Here is a 20,803-nt window from a genome sequence, read left to right as displayed (position 1 = left end):
TGAAGAGATGACATCTTATTTCAGATGGTATAGTGTATAGATTATAAATAGTAAAATCAATCATATCTGAAAATTATTAGATTAAAACATCACCTACACAGAAGCATAATTTCCAGGCCTGTTAAAACCCATGGGGAAGGTTTTGGAAGAGTATGTTTTTATAGGTTATTCCTACATTGGCAAAAATGATCAGAAATTCTAATTAGGGTATTTAAGGTTTTCCATCTGAAATATTTTAACTGAAAACTGGAACTCAGATAACACATACAAAAGATTTAAATCTATCCTTACTGCTTCTAAACAAAGTTCAATGCAACAAACAGAACAACTATATTTAAATATTACATACAAAAGTCCAAAGAACGCACTGAGAGTAATGAATATTTAAACATCTACTGTGCATAATCAGAAAATCTTAATCCCATCAAACACGCATTATGCCTAACAAACAGCCTGCTATTATATATTGCATAACTCCAGGAGGTCAACAGGACACGGCGAAAGAGAAGAGGCGGGGAGCGGGCTTCTTCCTCGGCCGCTGATTAGTAGAAGGGCGAGGTAGTTCCTATATCTGCATTCTCATTTGCCAATCTCGACGCCGTGTAACTTAGCCAGCCAATAGAGTGAGAGAAATGACGCCGAGCTCCCTGTCACTCATCTCACTAGCCAATAGGAGCGCGAGTGAGGATGTCAAGGATTGGTTGAATTCATCTCCAGGACGAGACTTCTACAACGTTCGAAAACAAACGCAGCGTAGAAAAATTAATGCTAGTATCATACCCAAATCACCTCAGCGCGACTGTCAGTTTCCCGGTTTTAAATCATATATCCGCAGTAGAAACGCCCAAAATCATGGAATATGGGAATATCAGGAGCAGATGGCAGCAGCACTCGTAGCCAACAGGAAGAGCTAACTTAGCCTGCTAGCTTACAGACGAATTTCACTACGGACAAATCGACCAGAAATTTGAAGGAAAGCCCGTCAGGTAACTGCACTGCTCTTTCTGTTATACAACACATATATTCTCGCGATGATTTTGCAAAGCGTTTTATTTTTTTTAGTCACTGTGGAATATATACATCATCTTTAAAAAGATACAGTTTGGACCGCGATGGTCAGCTTGTGTTGTCCTGTGAGCTAACGTTAACTGGACCTCCGCGGTTTTGGCTGAAGTCCGTTAACGCTCCTCTGACAGTGATGTATGGCCCCTCGCGCTCTCAACATTAATAACCAGCTGTTATGAAATGGTAAAATCAATTATCCTTTGACCTCCAGTCAGGAGTGTTGTTTAATAACGACTAATTGGCGCGATCATAGCTGCTTGACGACGGATGAAGCTGTCTCCGTGAGACCATGCGGCTGTAATCTTATTTTATTAACCATTTGAGTGGCCTCGTATATAGTATTTATTTAATTATTTTTCGCCGCTGTGATCTCTGGACTAGCACGGAGGTCTCTCTGAGCTGGTGTTTTCACGCTTTCTTAGTTTCTCATTTTCTAGCTCTTATTTTCACACTCGAGCTCGATTACAACTCGAGTGCTCAAGTGTTTTCTGACTGAATAGCTGCCTTGTAGAGCGACTCTTGACCTGTCAGTGGAGAGAAGGATTATTATACGTTTATTAATCCCCGAGAGAAGGATGTTTGCTTGCAAGACAGCAGCTATAATCATCATGGTTACGTTACACATTACCAAACAGGCACTATGCAATGCAATATACAACAACGTCTCTAAATCGTCTCGAAAGCAACTGCAATGAACACGAAGTTTTAAAAAAATATATATTATTATTTTATTATTGTAAGAAAACAAACTAAATTGCATTGAAGTACAATAACAAAGTGAAAGGGAAAGAGGAAGACACACCCCAGACACACCAAAAAAAAAAAAAAAAAGGTAAAGGAAAGAAATGCAAACTTTTTGTATTTATTGTTATCAATGAACAAGAAACACATCAAATCTAGGCAAAGACAAATAAGGTATATCTCTAAATGAAAAGTTTACATCACATTTTTTCAAAGCAGATATAATTTCTCCCAAAGAGGTTTAACCTGTTTGCAGCAGTTGAGGATACACCAAACACATACTTTAGAGATATCGAAAGTAGCAGTTTAGGAGTTGTTTGGATAGACGTTATCTAGACTCTTAAAATGAACCTCTTTGTTCCATCCAATAATTGTTTGGGCATACCCTAAATCATAAATATGCTCGATTGATGAGACTCTCAGTCCGCATTGGCTGGCTCTGTGTTTCAAAGTGTCTTCCTGAGGAAATAACTATGGTATGTTTTCGCTTTGTCAGACATTTCTTATTGTCATCCCTCTGCTGTTTACACACTGTAAAACATAGTTGCTGACTAAATGCATTCAGATTTTTAGGGTCTCTCATCTATTGTCCTAATAATTGTTCTGAGTAACCTTTGTCAATTAAAATGTAGACATTCACTAATGAAAAAAATGCTTCATTCTTTATGAGATATATAGATGTGTTCTTAACATCACAAAACAACAAATAACTAACAATAATGACAAAACCACAGCAAAAGTTTAAAAGAGGCAGAGAAACAATCCTATAACAGTAAACACATGATTAATTCATGCTGCTTTGCATGCTGGGAGCTAGCAACATTTGGGGGAATTTTCTTTGTCTAATATGGGTTTTTATGAAGGTTCAAAGGGCTCTACCACTTTTACTTTACAAATTATTCCTGAGAGCTGAAAGAGAAAGTGCTTTGTAAAAGTATTCAGTTATTTTCAGCAGTGAGGTTATTACTTTAATGTGTACTGTTTGTGATTTAGTGGGTTATGAGTTTGAAGTGTTAATGACCACAACTGCTGTTATTATTACAGTCTTTCAGTTTATCTCAATGAAAATAAGAAAACTTGATTTGGAGTTCAGAATCTAAAAATGAAGCTTTGCAGTGAAAAAACAAAAGGTTATTCTGTAAAATAAATATTCTGGGTAGGGTAAAATGCATATCAAATAATAAGATTTGTGACACTGATCTTGTTCAGTATACGTTTATTTGAATAGCGATGAAGTTTCTACAGTATATTCAGTAGAAGCTTGTCAGGGGTGACTGTCAAATTGATGTACATACAGCAGAAATGAACAGTAAAATTCAGCTAATGACGTAATCAAACAGACGATGATCACTGTTAACAGCAATTATTATATGTTGGAATCAAACTTATAGCAAAATGTGTTAGTTCTGTCTGTTGCTTCAGGGTTAGTATCATCTGAGGTCCTCTGAGGGTCAGCATCATCTCTTCTCAGGTGTTCTGGATCCAGACTGGAAGCTTGTGGAAATCCTAGTAAATTACTGGCAGAAACAGAGAAACATAAGCCCTTTTCACACTGCGATTATGGAAAATACGTGTAATTAATGTGTCAAAAACGCTAGGCACGTTAACTTTCACTTAAGCTGGCGAACGATCTCAGCTTCAGCGCAGACAGTGAAGAACTACCTGATCTCTAGTTCGTTACAGTTTGCACATTTTTTCATTGCAAATGTTGATCTGCCTTCAAAACACCTGGTGAAAGAGTCACACAATAAAGTGCGTCATCACTACGACACACCCTTTACCCCATTGGTTCTGGCTTTTTGTTCCGGGACTGAAACCGGCAATGTTACCAGGTCCCCGACCTGGGATATTCCAGAGTTTGGGAGCCAAATGTGAAAACCTGTACCTCCTTTAGTGGACTTTGCTATCCTAGGAACGACCAAAAGTCCAGTGTTTCTTGTGACCTTAGGGAGCGTGATGGATTGTAACATGGTAGAAGACTAGTTAGGTATGCAGGAGCTAAACCATTTAGGGCCTTATAGGTAATTAATGATAATTTGGAACTTAATAGGTAGTGCAGAGACTGTAAAATTGGGGTAATATGATTATATTTTCTTTGGACTCTTTGGACTACCTGTAGCTTGTTTATTGACGAAGCAGGACAACCACCTAGAGGTGCATTACAATAGTCCAGTCTAGAGGTCATGAATGCATGAACCAGCTTTTCTGCATCAGAAACAGATAACATGTTTCGTAGCTTGGCAATGTTTCTAAGATAGAAGAATGCTGTTTTTGTAACATGGGAAATATTTTCAAAAGACAAGTTGCTGTCTAATATAACACCCAGATTTTGACTGTAGAGGAAGTAACAGTACATCCGTCTAGTTGCAAATTATAATCCAAGAGATTCTGTGTACTACTTTTTGGTCCAATAATGAATATCTCTGCCTTATACAAATTTAATACGAGAAAAGTATTGGTCATCCAATCTTTTACATTTTTAACACACTCTGTTAGCTTAGATAATTTAGAAGTTTCTTCTGGTCTCGTTGAGATATATAGCTGAGTATCATCAGCATAACAGTGGAAACTAATCCCGTGTGTTCTAATAATATTACCAAGGGGCAACATGTATATTGTAACATGTATATTACCATGGGATGACATGTATATCATGTGGCTTAGTATAGATGGTCAGATGTTTCCATTGAAGCTGAAGATACTCATCTCGAGTCATGCTCGAGAACATTTGTGTCTGCTTGACCACTGCTATCATTAGGACAAAAATTCACTTTTCACTCCTTATTATGAATTTGAACAAAATGCATGTATTTTTATTAGTGGTAACATACATTTCAGACACAGCAAATATGTTTCTTATGCTGTAAGACGAAGGTTATAGTTTTGGAAATAATATAATTGCTATTGTTCTTCTCTTGTGTAGACTTGCAGCTGTTTCGATGTGTAACTCATCAGCTTGATTTTGTTCCAGCATGTTGATGGTGGGCGACCATGGAGGGATCTTATAGAATGAGTGTGAGAGAGCTGTGTGAGACGGATGATCTGGCCACGAGTCTGGTGCTGGATCCCTTACTGGGGTTCAGCACCCATAAGATGAACATAAGGTACTGTGCTTCTGCTTTATACATGATCAGTAGTTTAAAGAAACATATTTGTTTTGTTATTCTGATAGGGCTAATGTAATATGTTTGTTTTTTCATATAGTAATGGTTAAAAAATTTAGGGTCAGCTTTTGAGGTTTGTTTTTGAAGACGTAAAACAGTATTATAATGAAACATTATATGTGTATGTATATATATATATATATATATATATATATATATATATATATATATATATTCCTGTGATGGCAATCATTCATATGCTAATTTTGTACTTAGAAACCATTATTATTATGATGATCATTATTATTACTACTACTGTCATTATTATTATTATAAATTTTTGAAACCATGATACTTTTTTTCAGGATTCTCTGCTGAATAGAAAGTTCAAAAGAACATTATTTATTTGAAATATAAATTGTTTATTATAATATACACATCCTTTCTGACACTTAGTTTGATCTAATCTGTTTAATGTGGCATTGCTAAAATTAATGAATTTGTTTTAAATATGTCTTATTGACCCCAGACCTCTGAACTGTAGTGTAAACTATTTGTTTGATATCTTTCATTATGTGAACGAAGTCCTCCCCCTGAGATCCGGCGATGGGGTTACCTCAGAGAGACACTTCTGCGCTTCAAACGCACACATGACTTCCAGGCCACCTTTGATGCCCTGTTGGATGGGGAATGGGTCAGTGGTTACTTCACTGGCCTGGGTTCACACCGACAGGAGCTGTTGAAGCAGCACGTGAGTTATCATATCTTATCCAGAACTGCTGAGTGTCCATTTTTTGGTTGCTTGTACACGTGTATAATCTTGACCAAAGAGGAATGTAAGAGTGTTTGAATCGCTTTGAATGTGGAGCTGTTGTTGTGGCTAGTTTAGCAAGGATGGTTTGCTTTTTCTTCAGCATATTTGCTTTCATGATTGTCTTTGCTAGATCAGATGTTTGCCTTCTTGATGAGTACAGTCTCTCTGTACACGAAAGGGCTGTCCTGGAAAAAAAGTTGTTTGCCTAAGATAGACAAGGGCAGGGAAAATCTAGATTTTTGAAAGCATTTAAATGATCAAAATTAATCTTTTACAACTATTTGCTTTGTTCAACACCTGTTCGATTAGAGAGGAGGAGCTTTTCTTTCTTTCTTCCTCACTCTCTGCTTCTCATTTCTTATTTGTGCATCCTTGTTTCCTTTCTTCACTTCAATTTCTCACGTTTAGCTTCATCCCCTTAGGATGCAAGAAAAGAAAATGAGGATGGAGGAATCAAAGCTTGGCTTATGGGTGTTATTCACTACTCAAATTGATGCTTCCTTGTTTCCTGATTAAACTGATTGAAGTTAGCTACTTTGATGGACATCTCAGTTCTCTAATTGCATGACGAGGTGTGAGGAAGATTTCAGGGGAGCTGTGAGTGAGAATACACAGGTGTATCCTATTTGGACAACTTTCTTGTCGAAAAGCCTCATGCATATAAATTCTTCTCCCTCATCACATCCGTCATAATTTAGCAGTTTAAATAAACCATACATCTTATGTTTTTCAACAGGGCACTTTGCTTTATTAATATTTATCATGCATGTTTTAGATCACCAAACTTTAATAACACAAGGGCAGATCCACTGAGCATAGCTGGCGAAGCTTTGAAGTGATGCTTGAGTGAACAAGAATATTCCAGTGCACAAATAAGCTTTCCTTTGATTTCTCCATCCTCATTTTCTCCCCTTACATCCTTCCCTCACGTCCTAAGGGGTGGAGCTAGGACTCGACGAAAGGAAACTATAATGGGCAAATAAGAATTGAGAAGCACCCCCTTTCTCCCTTCCTTTCTTCCCTCCTTCCATCCAATTTTATTAAAGACAAGCAGAGTGTGTCACAATATTCAAATAACATCATGTGTATGGCAGTGTCCCTTTAAAAATGGTTTTAACTTGCTCTTTATTTTCTTTAGATGTATCGCTATATGACAGCATTTCTGTTGGACAGTGGTGTGAACATCGAGCCATGTAACCGCTATTCCTCGGAGACTAATGGAGCCAAAATCACATCCACTCGACACTGGTTAGATTTTTTATTTATTTTTTTAATCAGAATTTTTCAATTGTTTTAAATTTAAACTATGTTAATTATTAAATTCTTATACATAGTAACCTGGTCTACTTTTTAAGTTGTGTTGATGACCGTGTTTAAAGATCTGACGCTGTTGAATTGTCCAGGTTTGTTGGAGAGCGGGTGGAGGTCCTGCAGGGCTGTATAGCTGAGCTGAGTCCTGAGGATAGTGCTGTCCTCAGAGCAGGAGTGAATGACTTCAGTGTCATGTACTCGACGCGCAAGAGATGTGCTCAGCTTTGGTTGGGGCCGGCTGCCTTTATCAATCATGGTGAGCGAGCCTGTATGCATAAATGGATCAGTAATATTCATCTCTTTCAAAAGACGGTCTTTGGTAACGTACAAGATCTGATTACAATATTTTCTTTTGTTTTTATTGCTGGGAGAAGACTGCAGACCCAACTGTACGGTAAGATACTAAATGATTACTTTTGCTTAACTAGCGAATCTTTTGAATTGTATATAAACCTTTTCACTACTGTAAATGTAGTGTATCTTGGAGCGTGAATGTCCATTTATGTACATTAGATTCATTAGACTTCTCTGTAAAGTTGAACTAGGTTTTGCTAGTTCTGATAAAAGAGAGTAAGGTGTTTCTTTCAATTGTTTTTCAATTGTCATGGTTGTATTCACTCTATAATATATAAAACTATACCAGTTTTTCTTTAGAACAAATTACTGATTTGATAACTGCACACAGTCGGCTGATGCATTTGTACACTGAGATGAGCTTAGATACACAGATGTGTGTGATGCATTTCTTGGTCAAATCCCCATCTATATTAAAATAGAATAGTCCTTTTAAATTGTAATGATTCTTAGCAGTATTACTGTTTTACTAAATTTGAACAAATACAATCTGGGTGAGAATAACAGACTTCAAAAGCACTTTAAATATCTTACTGACTTCAAGCTTTTGAACGGTAGTTTAAAAGTGAACATATATAAATTTGATTATTAACTTATTTTATTGTATTATTCTTTCTGACTTCAGTTCTAACAGAGCATCAGCCTTTTTAAAATTACGTTTCTTTAATTTGTTTTCACTTGTTTCCCGGCATATGACTAAATATAGATTATAGGCAAACAGTGTATACTGAAAAGTAATTTGCTCATGGTTTCTGTTCCTCTTATTAGTTTGACCCTGGAGATAAGAATGGAGCTTGTGTAAAAGTGGTGCGGCCCATCTCACCGGGGGAGGAGATTACCTGTTACTATGGGGACAGCTTTTTTGGAGAGAATAATGAAATGTGTGAATGTTGCACATGTGAGAGGTGAGCGAACATACATTAATACTGCTTCAAGGCCAATCTGATGCTTGTATTTGGTCTGAACTGTATTAGGGTTTATTGTCAGTTAGGTTTTAATGACAGAAATATTTTTAAAAGCCTTTTTAAACCTGCTTTTATTACAACTCTAATGATGCCAATCGATGCAGGAGAGGAGAGGGATCGTTTAAGAAGAGAGACCAGTCACCAGATGTGGCTTGCTCTGGGGATCCTTCAGGACAGAAATATGTGTTCAGAGAGACTGACCTAAGGCTTAACAGGAATAGGGGAAATGGCACCCCAAAGCCATTTCTTACTGTATCAAACTCAGGTATGTTTGTTATGCCATTCATATTTAGTTGTTTTCTTATTACTTGTGTCCTGGAAAAAAAAATGCGTATGTTCTGAGTGTAAAATTAAAAGGGTTATAATTAAGCATCTTCATGCAATTTCCTAATAAAGCCTGTATTGCCATAATCTCATTATTGCCAACCGCTTAACTCTGGCTGTCTATTCTTCTTGTCTCATTCTCTTGTCAGCCTTGCCAATGAGGAATAAATTTTCCCAACGGACAAAAAGGAACGCCCTTGTTTTGAGCAAGATGAGAAAGACTGATAGGTGGAGGAGGGAGGAGCAATGCAAACAGGTGGAAAAGAGGACACAAAATCTCTTTTCATCTTTCCCTCACCTGAAGCTAAAGGAGCTGAGCATCTGCCTCTATCAGCACAGCACAAATTTCCTATTAAGCTGTAAGGACCCCTTGAGCAAAGAAAGGGCCCTGCTATACCTAATTGAGAAAGAGCGACCAAAACCAGAGAGGATCACAAAGAACAGCAAATCTGTTTCTCCACCTCTCAGTAGTGCTAACATAAATGGACCGGAGGAGACGAAAGATGAGGATGGAGAAATGTTAAATGGAGACCCCGTTATTAGGTTTAAACCCTTTACTCTTGGATGTGTTTCCAGTGTACATGAAGGAGACAGCATGAAGGCCAAGGGAGGTAACACTGATGCATCATCTGTCAGAATTGTCAACCAGGGCATTTCCTCAAGGACCAGGAATATTCTTCGTACTCGTCTGAGCAGTCTCCAAGCAAGGAGTCGATCTAAACTCTCCAGATTCAACAAAAGGAGGACCAGACTGATCAAATCCAATTCTAAACTCTCTAAAGGGCAAAATGAATGCTCTGACTCTCAGACACGAAATGGGATGCAGCAAAAAAGAAGCAAGGTTGAGTCCAAGGACACTACTAACCCTGTTTTAATTTCTCCAGGTAAACCTTGTAATGATAAACATGTACACGTTGATGGAGATGCTGAAACTAACAGTGACAAATCATCACAAACAGAGAGCACGGTGATCAGAGAGACGCAGCAGAGTGTCTTTAGGGATTGCCTCAGGGAAGTGGCAGGCGACAGGAGACACATCAGTGGTTCCATTGCTCCTAGGGCAGGTGATGTTAGTGCTTGTGTAGCTTCAGAGACCTCAGGGGATCACAGGCAGTCTGTCTCATCTAGCACTGTTAGCGATACACCCTCCTTGTCTTCTCCATCTCCTAATAGTCCTGTCTCTTTCCACTCAGGGTTAAATCGTTACCTCAGAGTAAGTCTGGTCAGGGTGGCTATCCCAGGAAAGCCAGAGGTTGAAAGTACAGGTCAGAGGGAGGCAGACAGTAGAAGTGACAAGGTTACAGCACCAGCAGCAGCATCAGTAGAGCAGAGCACAAAATTGAATGGGAACAAAGACAGCAATAGACAAGGTAAGAAAGGGGTGAAGGAGTTGTATTTCAGACCAGTAAATATGGAGAGTGCAGATAAGTACTTAAGAGTAACATGTGATTTAGAGACTGGCAAAAACACAGTTACACAACCTGTTGTAAAAGAACTTGTGGATGTGTTTGGTAAGGATAGCCACAGTGAGCATAAAATTGAAGACAAGCAAGATAATAACGTTTTAACGGTCGCGACTGTTGAAGTTACAGTTCCCAAAAATTCAGAAGTTGCTGTAAAGAAACGGAAAAGAGCAGATAAGGATGAGAAACAGACACATGTTGAACACATACCTGAGGTGCAGGATAAAGAAAACACGATCAAGAAGCAAGAAGAAGTAATTGTTGAAGAAAATCACTTGAAAAAGAAAGAGGTAACAGCACGTTTTGGTAGCATGACTGTTGTTGTTAAAGAGGCAAGGGTACTGCTGAAGGATATTAGAAAGAATTTGAGTTGCAAGTTTAGTCAACGAGATAAGGACTCTAATGACCACCAACCTGCGTGCAGTTACAGTGGTAAAGAAGAAGCTGATAATATAAAGACACTATCACTTACTGACTGTAAAGAGACAAAGGACAAGCATGAAGCACTTAATAACAGGAATGAGAACCCTAATAAAGGACTCACGGCAGCTGATCATCCAAATATACATGAAGATACTCCAGTGAAACAGTCAGAAAACACTTTGATTTCCTCAGAACCTCCATCCGTGTGCAAGGTTTCCCTGGATCACAGTCCCCAGAGCAGCATTCCCCTAAAGAAACGAGCGTTTCGAGAATCGCTTGATACAGACCCAGAACAGGATGTTAATGCACCTGCAACACCTTGTACTGATGTCAGTAAAGGCAAAGAATCAATTTTGGACAATCTGTTGCCTAAGCCAAGAGAAAGCAGCAGTGTGGATACAACATTGTCGAAATGTTCAGAATCAAGTTTATCTCTCAAAGCCAATGTCGGCGTTGGGTCCAAAAAGCGTAGCTCACCCAAGTCAATAAAGACTTCCAATACTAAACAAAACTGTAAAGCTCTTCAGAGTGCTCATCGTGGACCAGGGAGAAGCAATGTCCGAGATCCTAAATATAGAGATGGCAGTAAAGTACATGTTTGTGAGAGGACAATCAGTGACCCTAAGCATGAGACATCTAAAACTACAGAAGCCATCAATTGCAACATGGGAGAGGAGAACCAAGAGAAAAGTGGCAAAGGAGTAGAAGGAAGAAATAATGGACCAGGGGACTGTGAGATTACAGATAATAGTGAACATGCCATCAGCGATGAGTTGTCTACCTCAAATGTTTCAGATAACATGGAAGAAGAGCAGAAGCATAACGTCAGAATCCGCCTTAAGAGGAAGAGGGGAAAGGAGTGGTCAATGGAGTGTACGGATGAGGCAAAAAGTGTTGCGGACAAGTCAAGCCCACAGCAATGCTTGGCTTTAGTTGACCCTTTTAGGGCCATTTTGGATTCGGTCTCAATTTTAAATGCAGAAATGGAGAGGATTCGGGGGCATGGGGAGGCCGATGACAGCGAAGGTTTGGAGAAAGCCACCAAAGCAGTTCAAGATGTGCTGGAGCATTGCAGAAAAGAATGCGCAGCTAAGCCATGTAAGAGACAACAAAACCGATCAGCTGTTTGCATTAACAAGAAGATCGTTAGTACACCAAAAGAAATTGTTCAAGACAGTAGTGAGGTTACCGACAAGCAACTACAAGAAAAATCACCTGATCCAAAAATTGAGGCAGACATTGATGACATTAAACCCTTACCTCTGATTAGATTGTGCAGGAGAGCTGAAGGCAAGTGGGAGGTGGAGTGGAAAGAAGCTCACAATGAAGATAGGAGCACTGATACTGTGCACATGGAGCCAAAAAAATTAACATCTGTCTTCTCTACAGCAGCAATGGTGGAACAGATGCCTCTCGGCAATGTTAAAGACGAAAACCCGTCTCAATGCCAGCAACTAATGGCGGGGCATAGTTGTACCAAGGGGACAGAGACCTTCAGAGACCCACTGAGCTTTGAGACTTCACCCTTACCATTATCCCTTTCACATTTGTCACTTGACTCTCCCTGTAATGATGGGCTGGCAGGAGTTAGTAATGTCAGTGGGTGTACTCAAGCAAAAGAGAGTGTAAAAGAGCAGGTGTCAGACAATTTCGATAGTCTTAAGCCTGGAGTTAGTAGAAGTGACAATAACGAAAGGAATGACATTTGCTTGAGTCACAATTTGTTACAGATTAATAAAAGTCTGTCAAAACTCCAGGCTCTGAGTCAATCACAGGTATGTGAAAAAAGTGTGCCCACTAACACCAGTGTAACCGCCTCTCAAATTCAGTCTCCTCCCATTTCTCCCTTTTCCACAGATTGTGGCTTTAGTAACTATTCTGAAGATGTGCTGGACTTTCCATGTTTAAATCTCGAAAGCTACGATCAGATGCCTGCACAAAACAACTTGGCAGGCTCTTTAATAGATTACTATCCTGGTGAACCACATAACACCGGGTCCTTCAACAGCCCCTTTTCCCAAAGTCCCAATGATGCTTGGAATCCAGAGACCCCTTACCTAGGATCGCCAAGCCCAGTGAGTAACTTCAGTAGTGATGAGGAGCTGAGTTTCCCGGATATTGTGTTTTCTCAGCCTGACACATCCTCATCTATTGGTGCATCTCAACTCAGTCTCTTCAAAGATAAGCTCTGTAATACAGCCACGAGTTCTGCTCCTCTTCAAGACCCTGAGAAAGATCTGTACTTGTCTGATGGCGAGTTGTCCAAAACTCCCATAGAGCTCCAGGTCCAGGAAGATTCAGCAACACCATTTCTTCCCAAAGACTTGACCATGTTTAACAATGCATCTACAAGTGCTAAACAGCCTGGGCACCCAAATTCACGTGTGCATCCTCAGGATAAAAAGTTCAACTTTCTTGATTCCATTGTTAACTTGAAGTCCTCCGAGTCAGGCCTTGCTAAAATTGGCATTAAAGACAATGGACCTCTCAACCTGCATAGCTCAAAAGCAAAATCTGAATCTGAATCTGTCTTTCCAAACCAGTCGGCACAAAGTCTACATGGTGCTGGACCTCAGAGTAACCTTGTTACACCCTTCCATGCTGATTATCCAGGTGCATTCCACTCTGGCAATGCACTTTTTCGTAGCAATGACAAGAAGCTTCCCTTTTTTTCAAACCCCAAGAATGTCTTGAAAAACGAAGAAGTCCAGAGTGCTTGTCGAGTTTCTGTGGCTGCAGGCAGCTCGAAATCTCCCAACAATCTGGAAAGCATCTATGCTTGTCCAGGTCAATCAAGCTCTCACAGTGGAAAAGAGTCTTCTGCTAGATCTCCTAATGCTGGGTTCTCAAGATTTGCTGAAAATCTGCTAAAAACCCCAAAGAATGTCCCTTCCAAACAGTACCCTGCTAATCCTGGTCCGCAAGGTGATCGCATTCATCCCGTTTACTTCATCAGCTCTAGCAAAACCACAACAAACTTTTTCAAGAACAATGCAGGCCTAAAGTCCCAGATCTCAAGGAATGATAAAGATCCATCTCTGTCCTCCACGTTTTTATTTCCCTCATCTCAAGGTTCTCAATGTTACAGTGCAACTCAAAGCAAACTCTCAAAATTGGAAAAACCCCATGCTGTTGTGGCTCCCACTCAAAACATTCAACTTTCTGGAGTGTCTTCTATCCAGCCCAGTAAGAATCAGATGTGTTCAAACATTTCTCACTGTGATTCTTCTAATTTCAACTTCAGCTCTTCTCTTTCACCTCCTGCGTCGCAGCACAGCAGTCCTCATCTGGGATACAGAGAGTCCTCGATTCATGAAGTCCCTTTGATTAAAACTCAGTCAACCACCTTTGAACACGGTCAACCTCCTCACCAGTCTTACGTAGTCAACTTCACTGGAGATCATTCTCTGACTCTGGGCTACAGTGAGGATGGTGAAAGCTTGAATTATTCTGGTTCAGGACCTGCAAATTACACTTACCATTGTCTCATGGAACCTTCGGGAACTCAAGGAAGGCTGGTTGTAGAAGCGTGTGGTCCTTCAAATTTCTTACCTCCTTCCTCTGCAAGTAAGTTTGCAGGGTCTAAAGTCCACGGGGGCCAAACCAGTAAGGATCAGCAGCATCAGGCGACAGGAACTCACTCATGTAACTCTCTACACTTCTCCACCTCACACTCACAAAGCACCCCCATAACAGAACGCAAGCCTAAGAGACTTAGGCTTGTGGTGACTGATGGTACAGTGGATCTGGACCTGCAGTATACGGATTAATGGCGACCGTTTGTCGTTGATATGCTGAGACTTTATTTATTTCAAACAACTTCAATGTAATAAGATGTTCTTTTTGTTTCCATTAAACTTGTATCATGTAAAATGTCCGGTTCTTAGCATCGAAACAGATTTTCTCGAAATATTTAAAGACATATTTTTATTAGCACACTTGATTCAGTTATATGTATGCTACATGATGGATTTTGTTTAGTTCCTTATTATAGAAGGTAATATTTTCAATCTAGTGGTTCTGTATTAAAACAGATATTCTGTTTGTCCTGTAGTACATTAGACTTGCCACATGATGGGGAGCTTGTTCTCCACAATGTGAAAATTCTCTGTTTCCTCATAGCCTTTTCAGTTCGGAGTTAGCAGTCTAGAATGCAGGACATGTGAGCAATCATATGTGAGAAAAAGCAGCGTGGCTGGCAACTTGCGCAGCTCAGTGGTTTAGCACATGAAGGACCAGAGCATGGAGCATGTGCTTTTAATTTAGGGATGTTTGAAAGCCCATTTGTCAAGTAAATGAGTGTGCCACACTGACTGCACAGATATTTGTGAGACATATGAAAGACACATACTTTGAGCTGCTCTCAGGTGTTGTGTATTTGGTTTAGGGGATTTTGCATGTCGATAAAGGACCGCAGCAGCTGCTACATTAAATGCATACAAATCACAGAGATTTCAGCATCTTTACCATCTGCGATGTCATTCATTTGAATAGACTCCCATCTTTTCCACTCAAATCACACACGCTTTGCAAGCACAATTGTGTTTTAGGCATTAAATGCCCTTTTTAACACCAAACATTTGTTTATATCAGCTTCATGGGGTTTTGTATCATATTGGATATTGCTTTGGTACACTGGGCCAATGCATAATTAATTAGTTACCACTTGTATTACTCTAGAGTGATGTTTAGAGTCCTTTGGAGCTGATCCTTGATCAGACTCTCTTAACATTTATAGAATATTGTTACGATAATGTACTGTAGTCCTGCAGGTCACCAAGACCCAAAACCTGACACCATCTCCGACCATATATATTGTGTTGTTTTTTTGTTTTGTTTGTTTTTTTGTTTTTTACCTCCCAAGTACATGGAATGCGTTTGTTGGTTTCTTCTCAGTTTTAATAGTTGCAGACATGAGAGAGCCCTGGGCTGTCCTACATGTTTATAACTTAGTTTGTGTTAAGCCTTGCCTTGGTCTATGAAAAGCCAGTGTATTAATTATATTTATTTTAATATGTTCTTAACATGGTGCTTCAATATAACTTAATATTTTGATTGTACTGAACTTAATGTATATTATCGTTTTTTAATATCTACTATTCAGATGTCTTTTTTCCGGTATGTCTTGTATGGCCATCCTGTTTGTTACTTAGGACATTTGAGATACATTTTCAATTGTAATGTTCAACTGTAAAATTGTAAAGAATGAAATTAATGCAATTAAAATGAAATGATTTTAAATGAAACCGTTCATGGTATTTTATTTTATCTATCTATCTGTCTGTGTCTATTATCTCAAAATTAATGTTTCTTTTAAAAAGGGCAATTCTTTAATAGATTTTTATTGATATATAATAATTATATTGATTAGGCCTTGTATGGCTTTATTAGGAGTTTAATCTGACTGAAGAGTCTATACATTTCCTCTTTCAACTCATCCCTTTGTAAAAAGCCATTTAAGTTTCATCAGTTTTCTCAAAGAGCACTACCAGTAGATACTTCTTCAAGGTTACAGGTCTTTGCAGGTATTTTCTGCAGTGTCAGAATTGGCCTAATTCCTGCAAAGACTATATAAATAACTAGCCATAGGAGAGGGAAGGGAACGTCTGTATATCATCTACTCGCACACACAGACAAATGCATAGGCATTATGAATAAATTTGCACATTTGTCCCACCCACAATGCATCTTTATGGTAAGCACTTTTATCAATCACTGCAGCTTATTCAGATTTAACCAGCCTTTTCTTGTTTCCTCACTTCTTTTCATATTATTGTGTGTTTGCACTGTCCTTTGCATGTATATTTAAAATGTGCACTTTATTTACTGCTTTCCTAATAGCTTACAGCTAATCATTTACCGTAGCCTTTGTTTTAGCCGTCTTCTTCAAAACTCTTCAGCTGTCTACATTCCATTTTTGCTTTTTACCTTTGCCTTTTTAAACAACAGGACCTTGTTTGTTCATTCATTTTTATACATGCCATATCTTCACCCAACTGTCTCTGTTACAGTACTTCTGGTTCTTCCTCATCCCTCAATCCTTTCAGCCATTGTCCACTTGCTTTTTCTTCTTTATCGCCCGCTCATCCCCTTTCCCCGTTCATGACCCATTTTCTCTTCTCTCAACAGTGAGCAGAGGGTTAACTCTGAAGCCAAGTGGAACAGCTTTTCCATAACGAGGACACAGGCAGCAAGGCAGTGGATATTGAGGCGGTGAAAGGCTGAACCTTTGAGGCACTGCGGAAAACACTGTAGGACCCAAAAACCTTGCGGTGTCACCATGACTTCCTTTGTGCAGATGTAACAATTCATAAACCCAGGCTCCAGTTTACTGTGAAAGCAGGTGACGAAAGACCTCAACATGCAATTCTTGCTGTTGACTCAGATCTGGCGACACAAGGTTTCGCTTCTTTTGAAGACACTGCCTTTTTCACTGACAGATATTACAGGCGGATTTGCGCCACAAAAGAGATGTACAGTAGCATCCTCCATTTTATACTGCTTCAGTGTGAGACAGGCACTATAGCCCGCTTGATTCATCCGTGCTTTCTTCTCTCTTTGAATTATTCAGTAATCCTTTCCTACACCCAACCATCCTTTCTCCCTCCTCCCACCTTCCTGTACACGTAATGTTACTAAACATTTATAGTTTAAAATGGCAACATTAACCTTTCCATCTGTTCCCTCGTGGTAACTCCAGCCATATCTCTCCATCCATGTTTAATGCTCGTTCCGTCAGATGAAAATGAAATCTTTAAAGCTGAACCATTAAAAGCTGTTCCTTGATAATTGCCATGCGATTATATTTCGAAATGAATCAATTATTAAAATCGTATTCTTTTATTTAAGAGGTCCGATCAATTAAGTATTTTCTGCCGGAAGGCTTTATTCAATGTCCTTTTCCCTCTCGTTTCTTTTTTTTTTGTCTTTGTGCTACAGTTCAACATTCAGTTTCAACAAGCTTTCCAGGATTTGATGTGATGTTTCTAACTCTGAAGTGTAAATGTACTAAAAGTTATAACATCATCTTTAAATGAAGAACCAGTGACCTCCCTTAGAGAGCCGTGCAAATGGCACTATTTACAGAGACCCGGAGCAGCCTGAAAGCCTGTTGTCATATCCACAGAGGGTGGAAATGGATGGATAATAGATTAGGACAGGGGAACGGAGGAGGCACTTTCACCCCTTTAGATTTGAAACAGGCAAAGCTGACAAACTGCCTTACAGTATCAGTGTTTGTAGGGATTTAAATCGATCCAGAAGTGAATGATGAATTCTTTCCTTAACTGGACGTTCAAGTTCCACAATGCTTCGGTGCTAATTTAGCAGAAAATTGTATATTGAATTACTTGCCCTATGACATTAAGCTATTTGTAAGTGGTCTCAATCAGTGTCTTCTGGAGATAGAATTATCAAACACAGTTAGCGATAATATAGTATGTAAACACAATTATATTAACCAAAGCCTTTTTAGATGTGGTTTGGAAGTGATTTACATTTTTGGATGTGACAGACTACATCAGAAGCACTGGTGTAAAACAGCTGTACTTCATTCTCAGAAACAATTGTGTGATGAAGGAAAAGAGAGACAAGGAATCGCTGTGAATCTCAAAGAGGAAGATGGGTTGAAAGAATCTGCTAGTAGCCACTTAATGGATGAGTAAGGAAAGATGTATGAGGGAGTTTCAGAGACACAGCACCTGGTGCTTTAAAGCAAAGTAGATGGTAGATGTGATGAACGCTCGATAACGACACTGGATGAAAATAGTGAGGAATTTGTAGATGGAAGGTTAAAAGCCAGACTGATTTAGTGTTGAAGGAAGAAAATATAGTAGCAGGAGACATGAAAGGCAGTTATGGAGGCATAAAGGCAAGACTTTGCAGTGGAGAAATGTTTTTGTTGTGACAACAGCAGGTTAAGAACTATCATATCATATGTTCACTATTGCACTACTGTACTGCAAAAATCTTGAAGAAAATCCAAAATTTAGAAATGTTTGGCCTTACATATAATGTATGCCATATCAGGTGATAAACATGATGGTCAAATTTCCTATTTTAAATTGTATATTTACCAGGTCAACCTCACCTGAAAAATAAGATTACGTACAATAAAGAATCTTAGCATTTGCAATTCAATATTTATGAGTTTCAACAAAACTTTGAGGATAATTGGGCTCTAGCAACATTACAAATCTATAATATGGATAAAAGTGTATCACTTTCTTTCATTCTTTCACAGTAAAACATCGAAAATCATTGTAATTTCATACTGTACAACAGTGAAAAAGACATGTAGCAAAGTATTATAACTCATATTTTGAATTTGTGCTCTGCATTTAACCCATCCAAGTGCACGTGGAAGTGGAACTGGTAGGCATTATTCATTTTATATTTATATATATATATATATATATGTAGACTTGAGTGGAACAACTTTATGTTAGGGCCAAAGTGAAACTCTTACATTAGATTTATGATGCATCGTATCCCACATGCTGTAAATCAGATCTCTAATGCACACATAATCATATACCTTCAGACATGCGACAAGACAAACTCCATACTGATGTAACTGAACACAAGCTGAACCTGGTGGCTGACAGTCACATGGACATGTTAACCTGCTATTGACATCAGGATTACACAAAACTCATAACTAAAAAATTGTCCCCCTTTCAACTAATCAGCTGGAATTTGAGTTGAATTAACTTGAATTAATGTGAATTGACATGAAGCTGAAATTCAGTTCAGAGAAGTTCATGACATACTGGAAAATGAAATCTTGTTCCACCCTAATCTGTCTGTAGAATCCTAAATACCTTATAGACCTTAAGGTTATATTAAATTAATTAATAACATTAATGTAATTTATTTTAATTGATTTCTTTTTAATAGAAGAGCACCAGCACCTTTTTAATGTAGCCCCTCTATTAAGATTTTTATTAAAAAATCTATGTGTAAAATTAAATTCTGAATATATACACATACATGCATACATAAATACATATACAGTACATACGTACAAATACAAATGCATATAAACATAGTATATGTAGTTGGTATGGGTGATATGTATTTTCACCCTTTCCTGAGCACCTCTGGCCTTTTTGGGTACCTGAGTTATTATTAAATGTATTTTCTCTTAATTTATTTTCAACTTTTTAATCATAAATTAAAATAAGCACCTCAACTCAAGTTCCTATTTTCTCACCTCAATTCTAACAATTCTAGTTCAATTCACATTCAGGAACAGAGTTTGGAATTTAAAAACATTCTCAATTCAGTTCTGAATTCCAAAATAAGTTCACTGATATCCTTGGGTGATAACCTATTTTGAGTGAGGCCATCAGATTCAATCCAAACAACAGTTATTACAGAAAACATTTCAGACAGAAACATGTTGCGTTTGTAGTGTAAATTCTTCTCTTACAGATGTATTTTCTGTTCTCGATTCATGTTTTAACACAGTTGGCCTTTGCTGCAGAGCCAAAATCTCTTCAGCAGACCGTATCGAAAGGTGTTCTCGTCCAGGAAACCGCTATTACCGCGTGCTCCTCAGTAGTCTTCGCCCCATGCTGCGAATGGCTGTCTTTTGTTTCCTTCTAATGAATTTAGCCTGAGTTCACATTATTGCTTTGTGCAGAATGTGTAGCCTGATGTATTTTTCATTTCATCTCTCTCCTTCTTTCATGCCATCCTCAGAAACCTCCATAGTCTAAGACATCTCCTCCTTGTCCTCAGCCAAAAGTCTAGAACTCCTCACAACATCAAAGAATGCTGGAGAGAAGGAGAGCGGGAAGGAGGGGTCTGCCTTGTATCTGGATTCTGATGGAGAAGACGGTGGAGGAGAGGGGGAGGGACAAAAGCGATTGAGAGAGAGAGAGAGAGAGAGAAATGCAGGTATGGAGGGAGGGAGACAAGAGGATGAGAGAGGAACGAAGCCAACCAACCAGCTGAAAGAAAACGAGCGATCGGGGCTGTTTGAACGTGGCTGGGAGAAAAGGAGGGAGGAGGGAGAGAGAGAGGGAGAGATCGATTGTCGGATCTGAGGAAATAGAAGTGTTACTATTGCACGGCCACTGGAACGGTGTCTGCCCGCTGAGGATATGCATTGGCTCCCAGCGCTCACCGGCTCGCAGGACACACTCTAAAATGTAATTTCAAAAGGCCTAATTGTTGCCACGTTGATTTATTTTCCTCCATTTCATTTTTCTTTTTTTTTTCTTTTTTTATCTG

General features: G+C 38.9%; 2 protein-coding genes across 4 annotated transcripts in view; both read left to right on the top strand.

The window, feature by feature from the left end:
- The first annotated feature begins 696 nt into the window (after window positions 1-696).
- Window positions 697-15,810, top strand: LOC113047040 (uncharacterized). Of its 3 annotated transcripts, none has more exons than XM_026208287.1 (10): window positions 697-986; window positions 4,778-4,910; window positions 5,496-5,661; window positions 6,863-6,972; window positions 7,128-7,291; window positions 7,410-7,429; window positions 8,158-8,294; window positions 8,459-8,619; window positions 8,828-9,562; window positions 9,638-15,810. In XM_026208287.1, exons 2-10 carry the CDS (start codon window positions 4,798-4,800, stop codon window positions 14,332-14,334), a joined length of 6,303 nt encoding a protein of 2,100 aa, XP_026064072.1. In that variant the 5' UTR covers window positions 697-986; window positions 4,778-4,797; the 3' UTR covers window positions 14,335-15,810. The 3 variants fall into 3 exon arrangements, with proteins under 3 accessions (XP_026064072.1, XP_026064073.1, XP_026064071.1); XM_026208288.1 differs by having other exon boundaries at window positions 8,828-9,742; window positions 9,872-15,810; XM_026208286.1 differs by having other exon boundaries at window positions 8,828-15,810.
- Window positions 15,811-20,302: 4,492 nt separating this feature from the next.
- The window catches only part of LOC113047039 (SH3 and multiple ankyrin repeat domains protein 1-like), a 109,704-nt gene continuing 109,203 nt past the window's right edge, over window positions 20,303-20,803 (top strand). Inside the window, 1 exon segment of the mRNA XM_026208284.1 lies at window positions 20,303-20,721. The gene's annotated coding sequence lies outside the window, so the exon portion shown is untranslated.

This window comes from Carassius auratus, chromosome 28 (genome assembly GCF_003368295.1).
Source record: "Carassius auratus strain Wakin chromosome 28, ASM336829v1, whole genome shotgun sequence".
Classification (NCBI taxonomy): domain Eukaryota; kingdom Metazoa; phylum Chordata; class Actinopteri; order Cypriniformes; family Cyprinidae; genus Carassius; species Carassius auratus.
The sequence above is the reverse complement of the archived record's forward strand: the minus strand, read 5'-3'. Positions and strand labels throughout refer to the sequence as shown.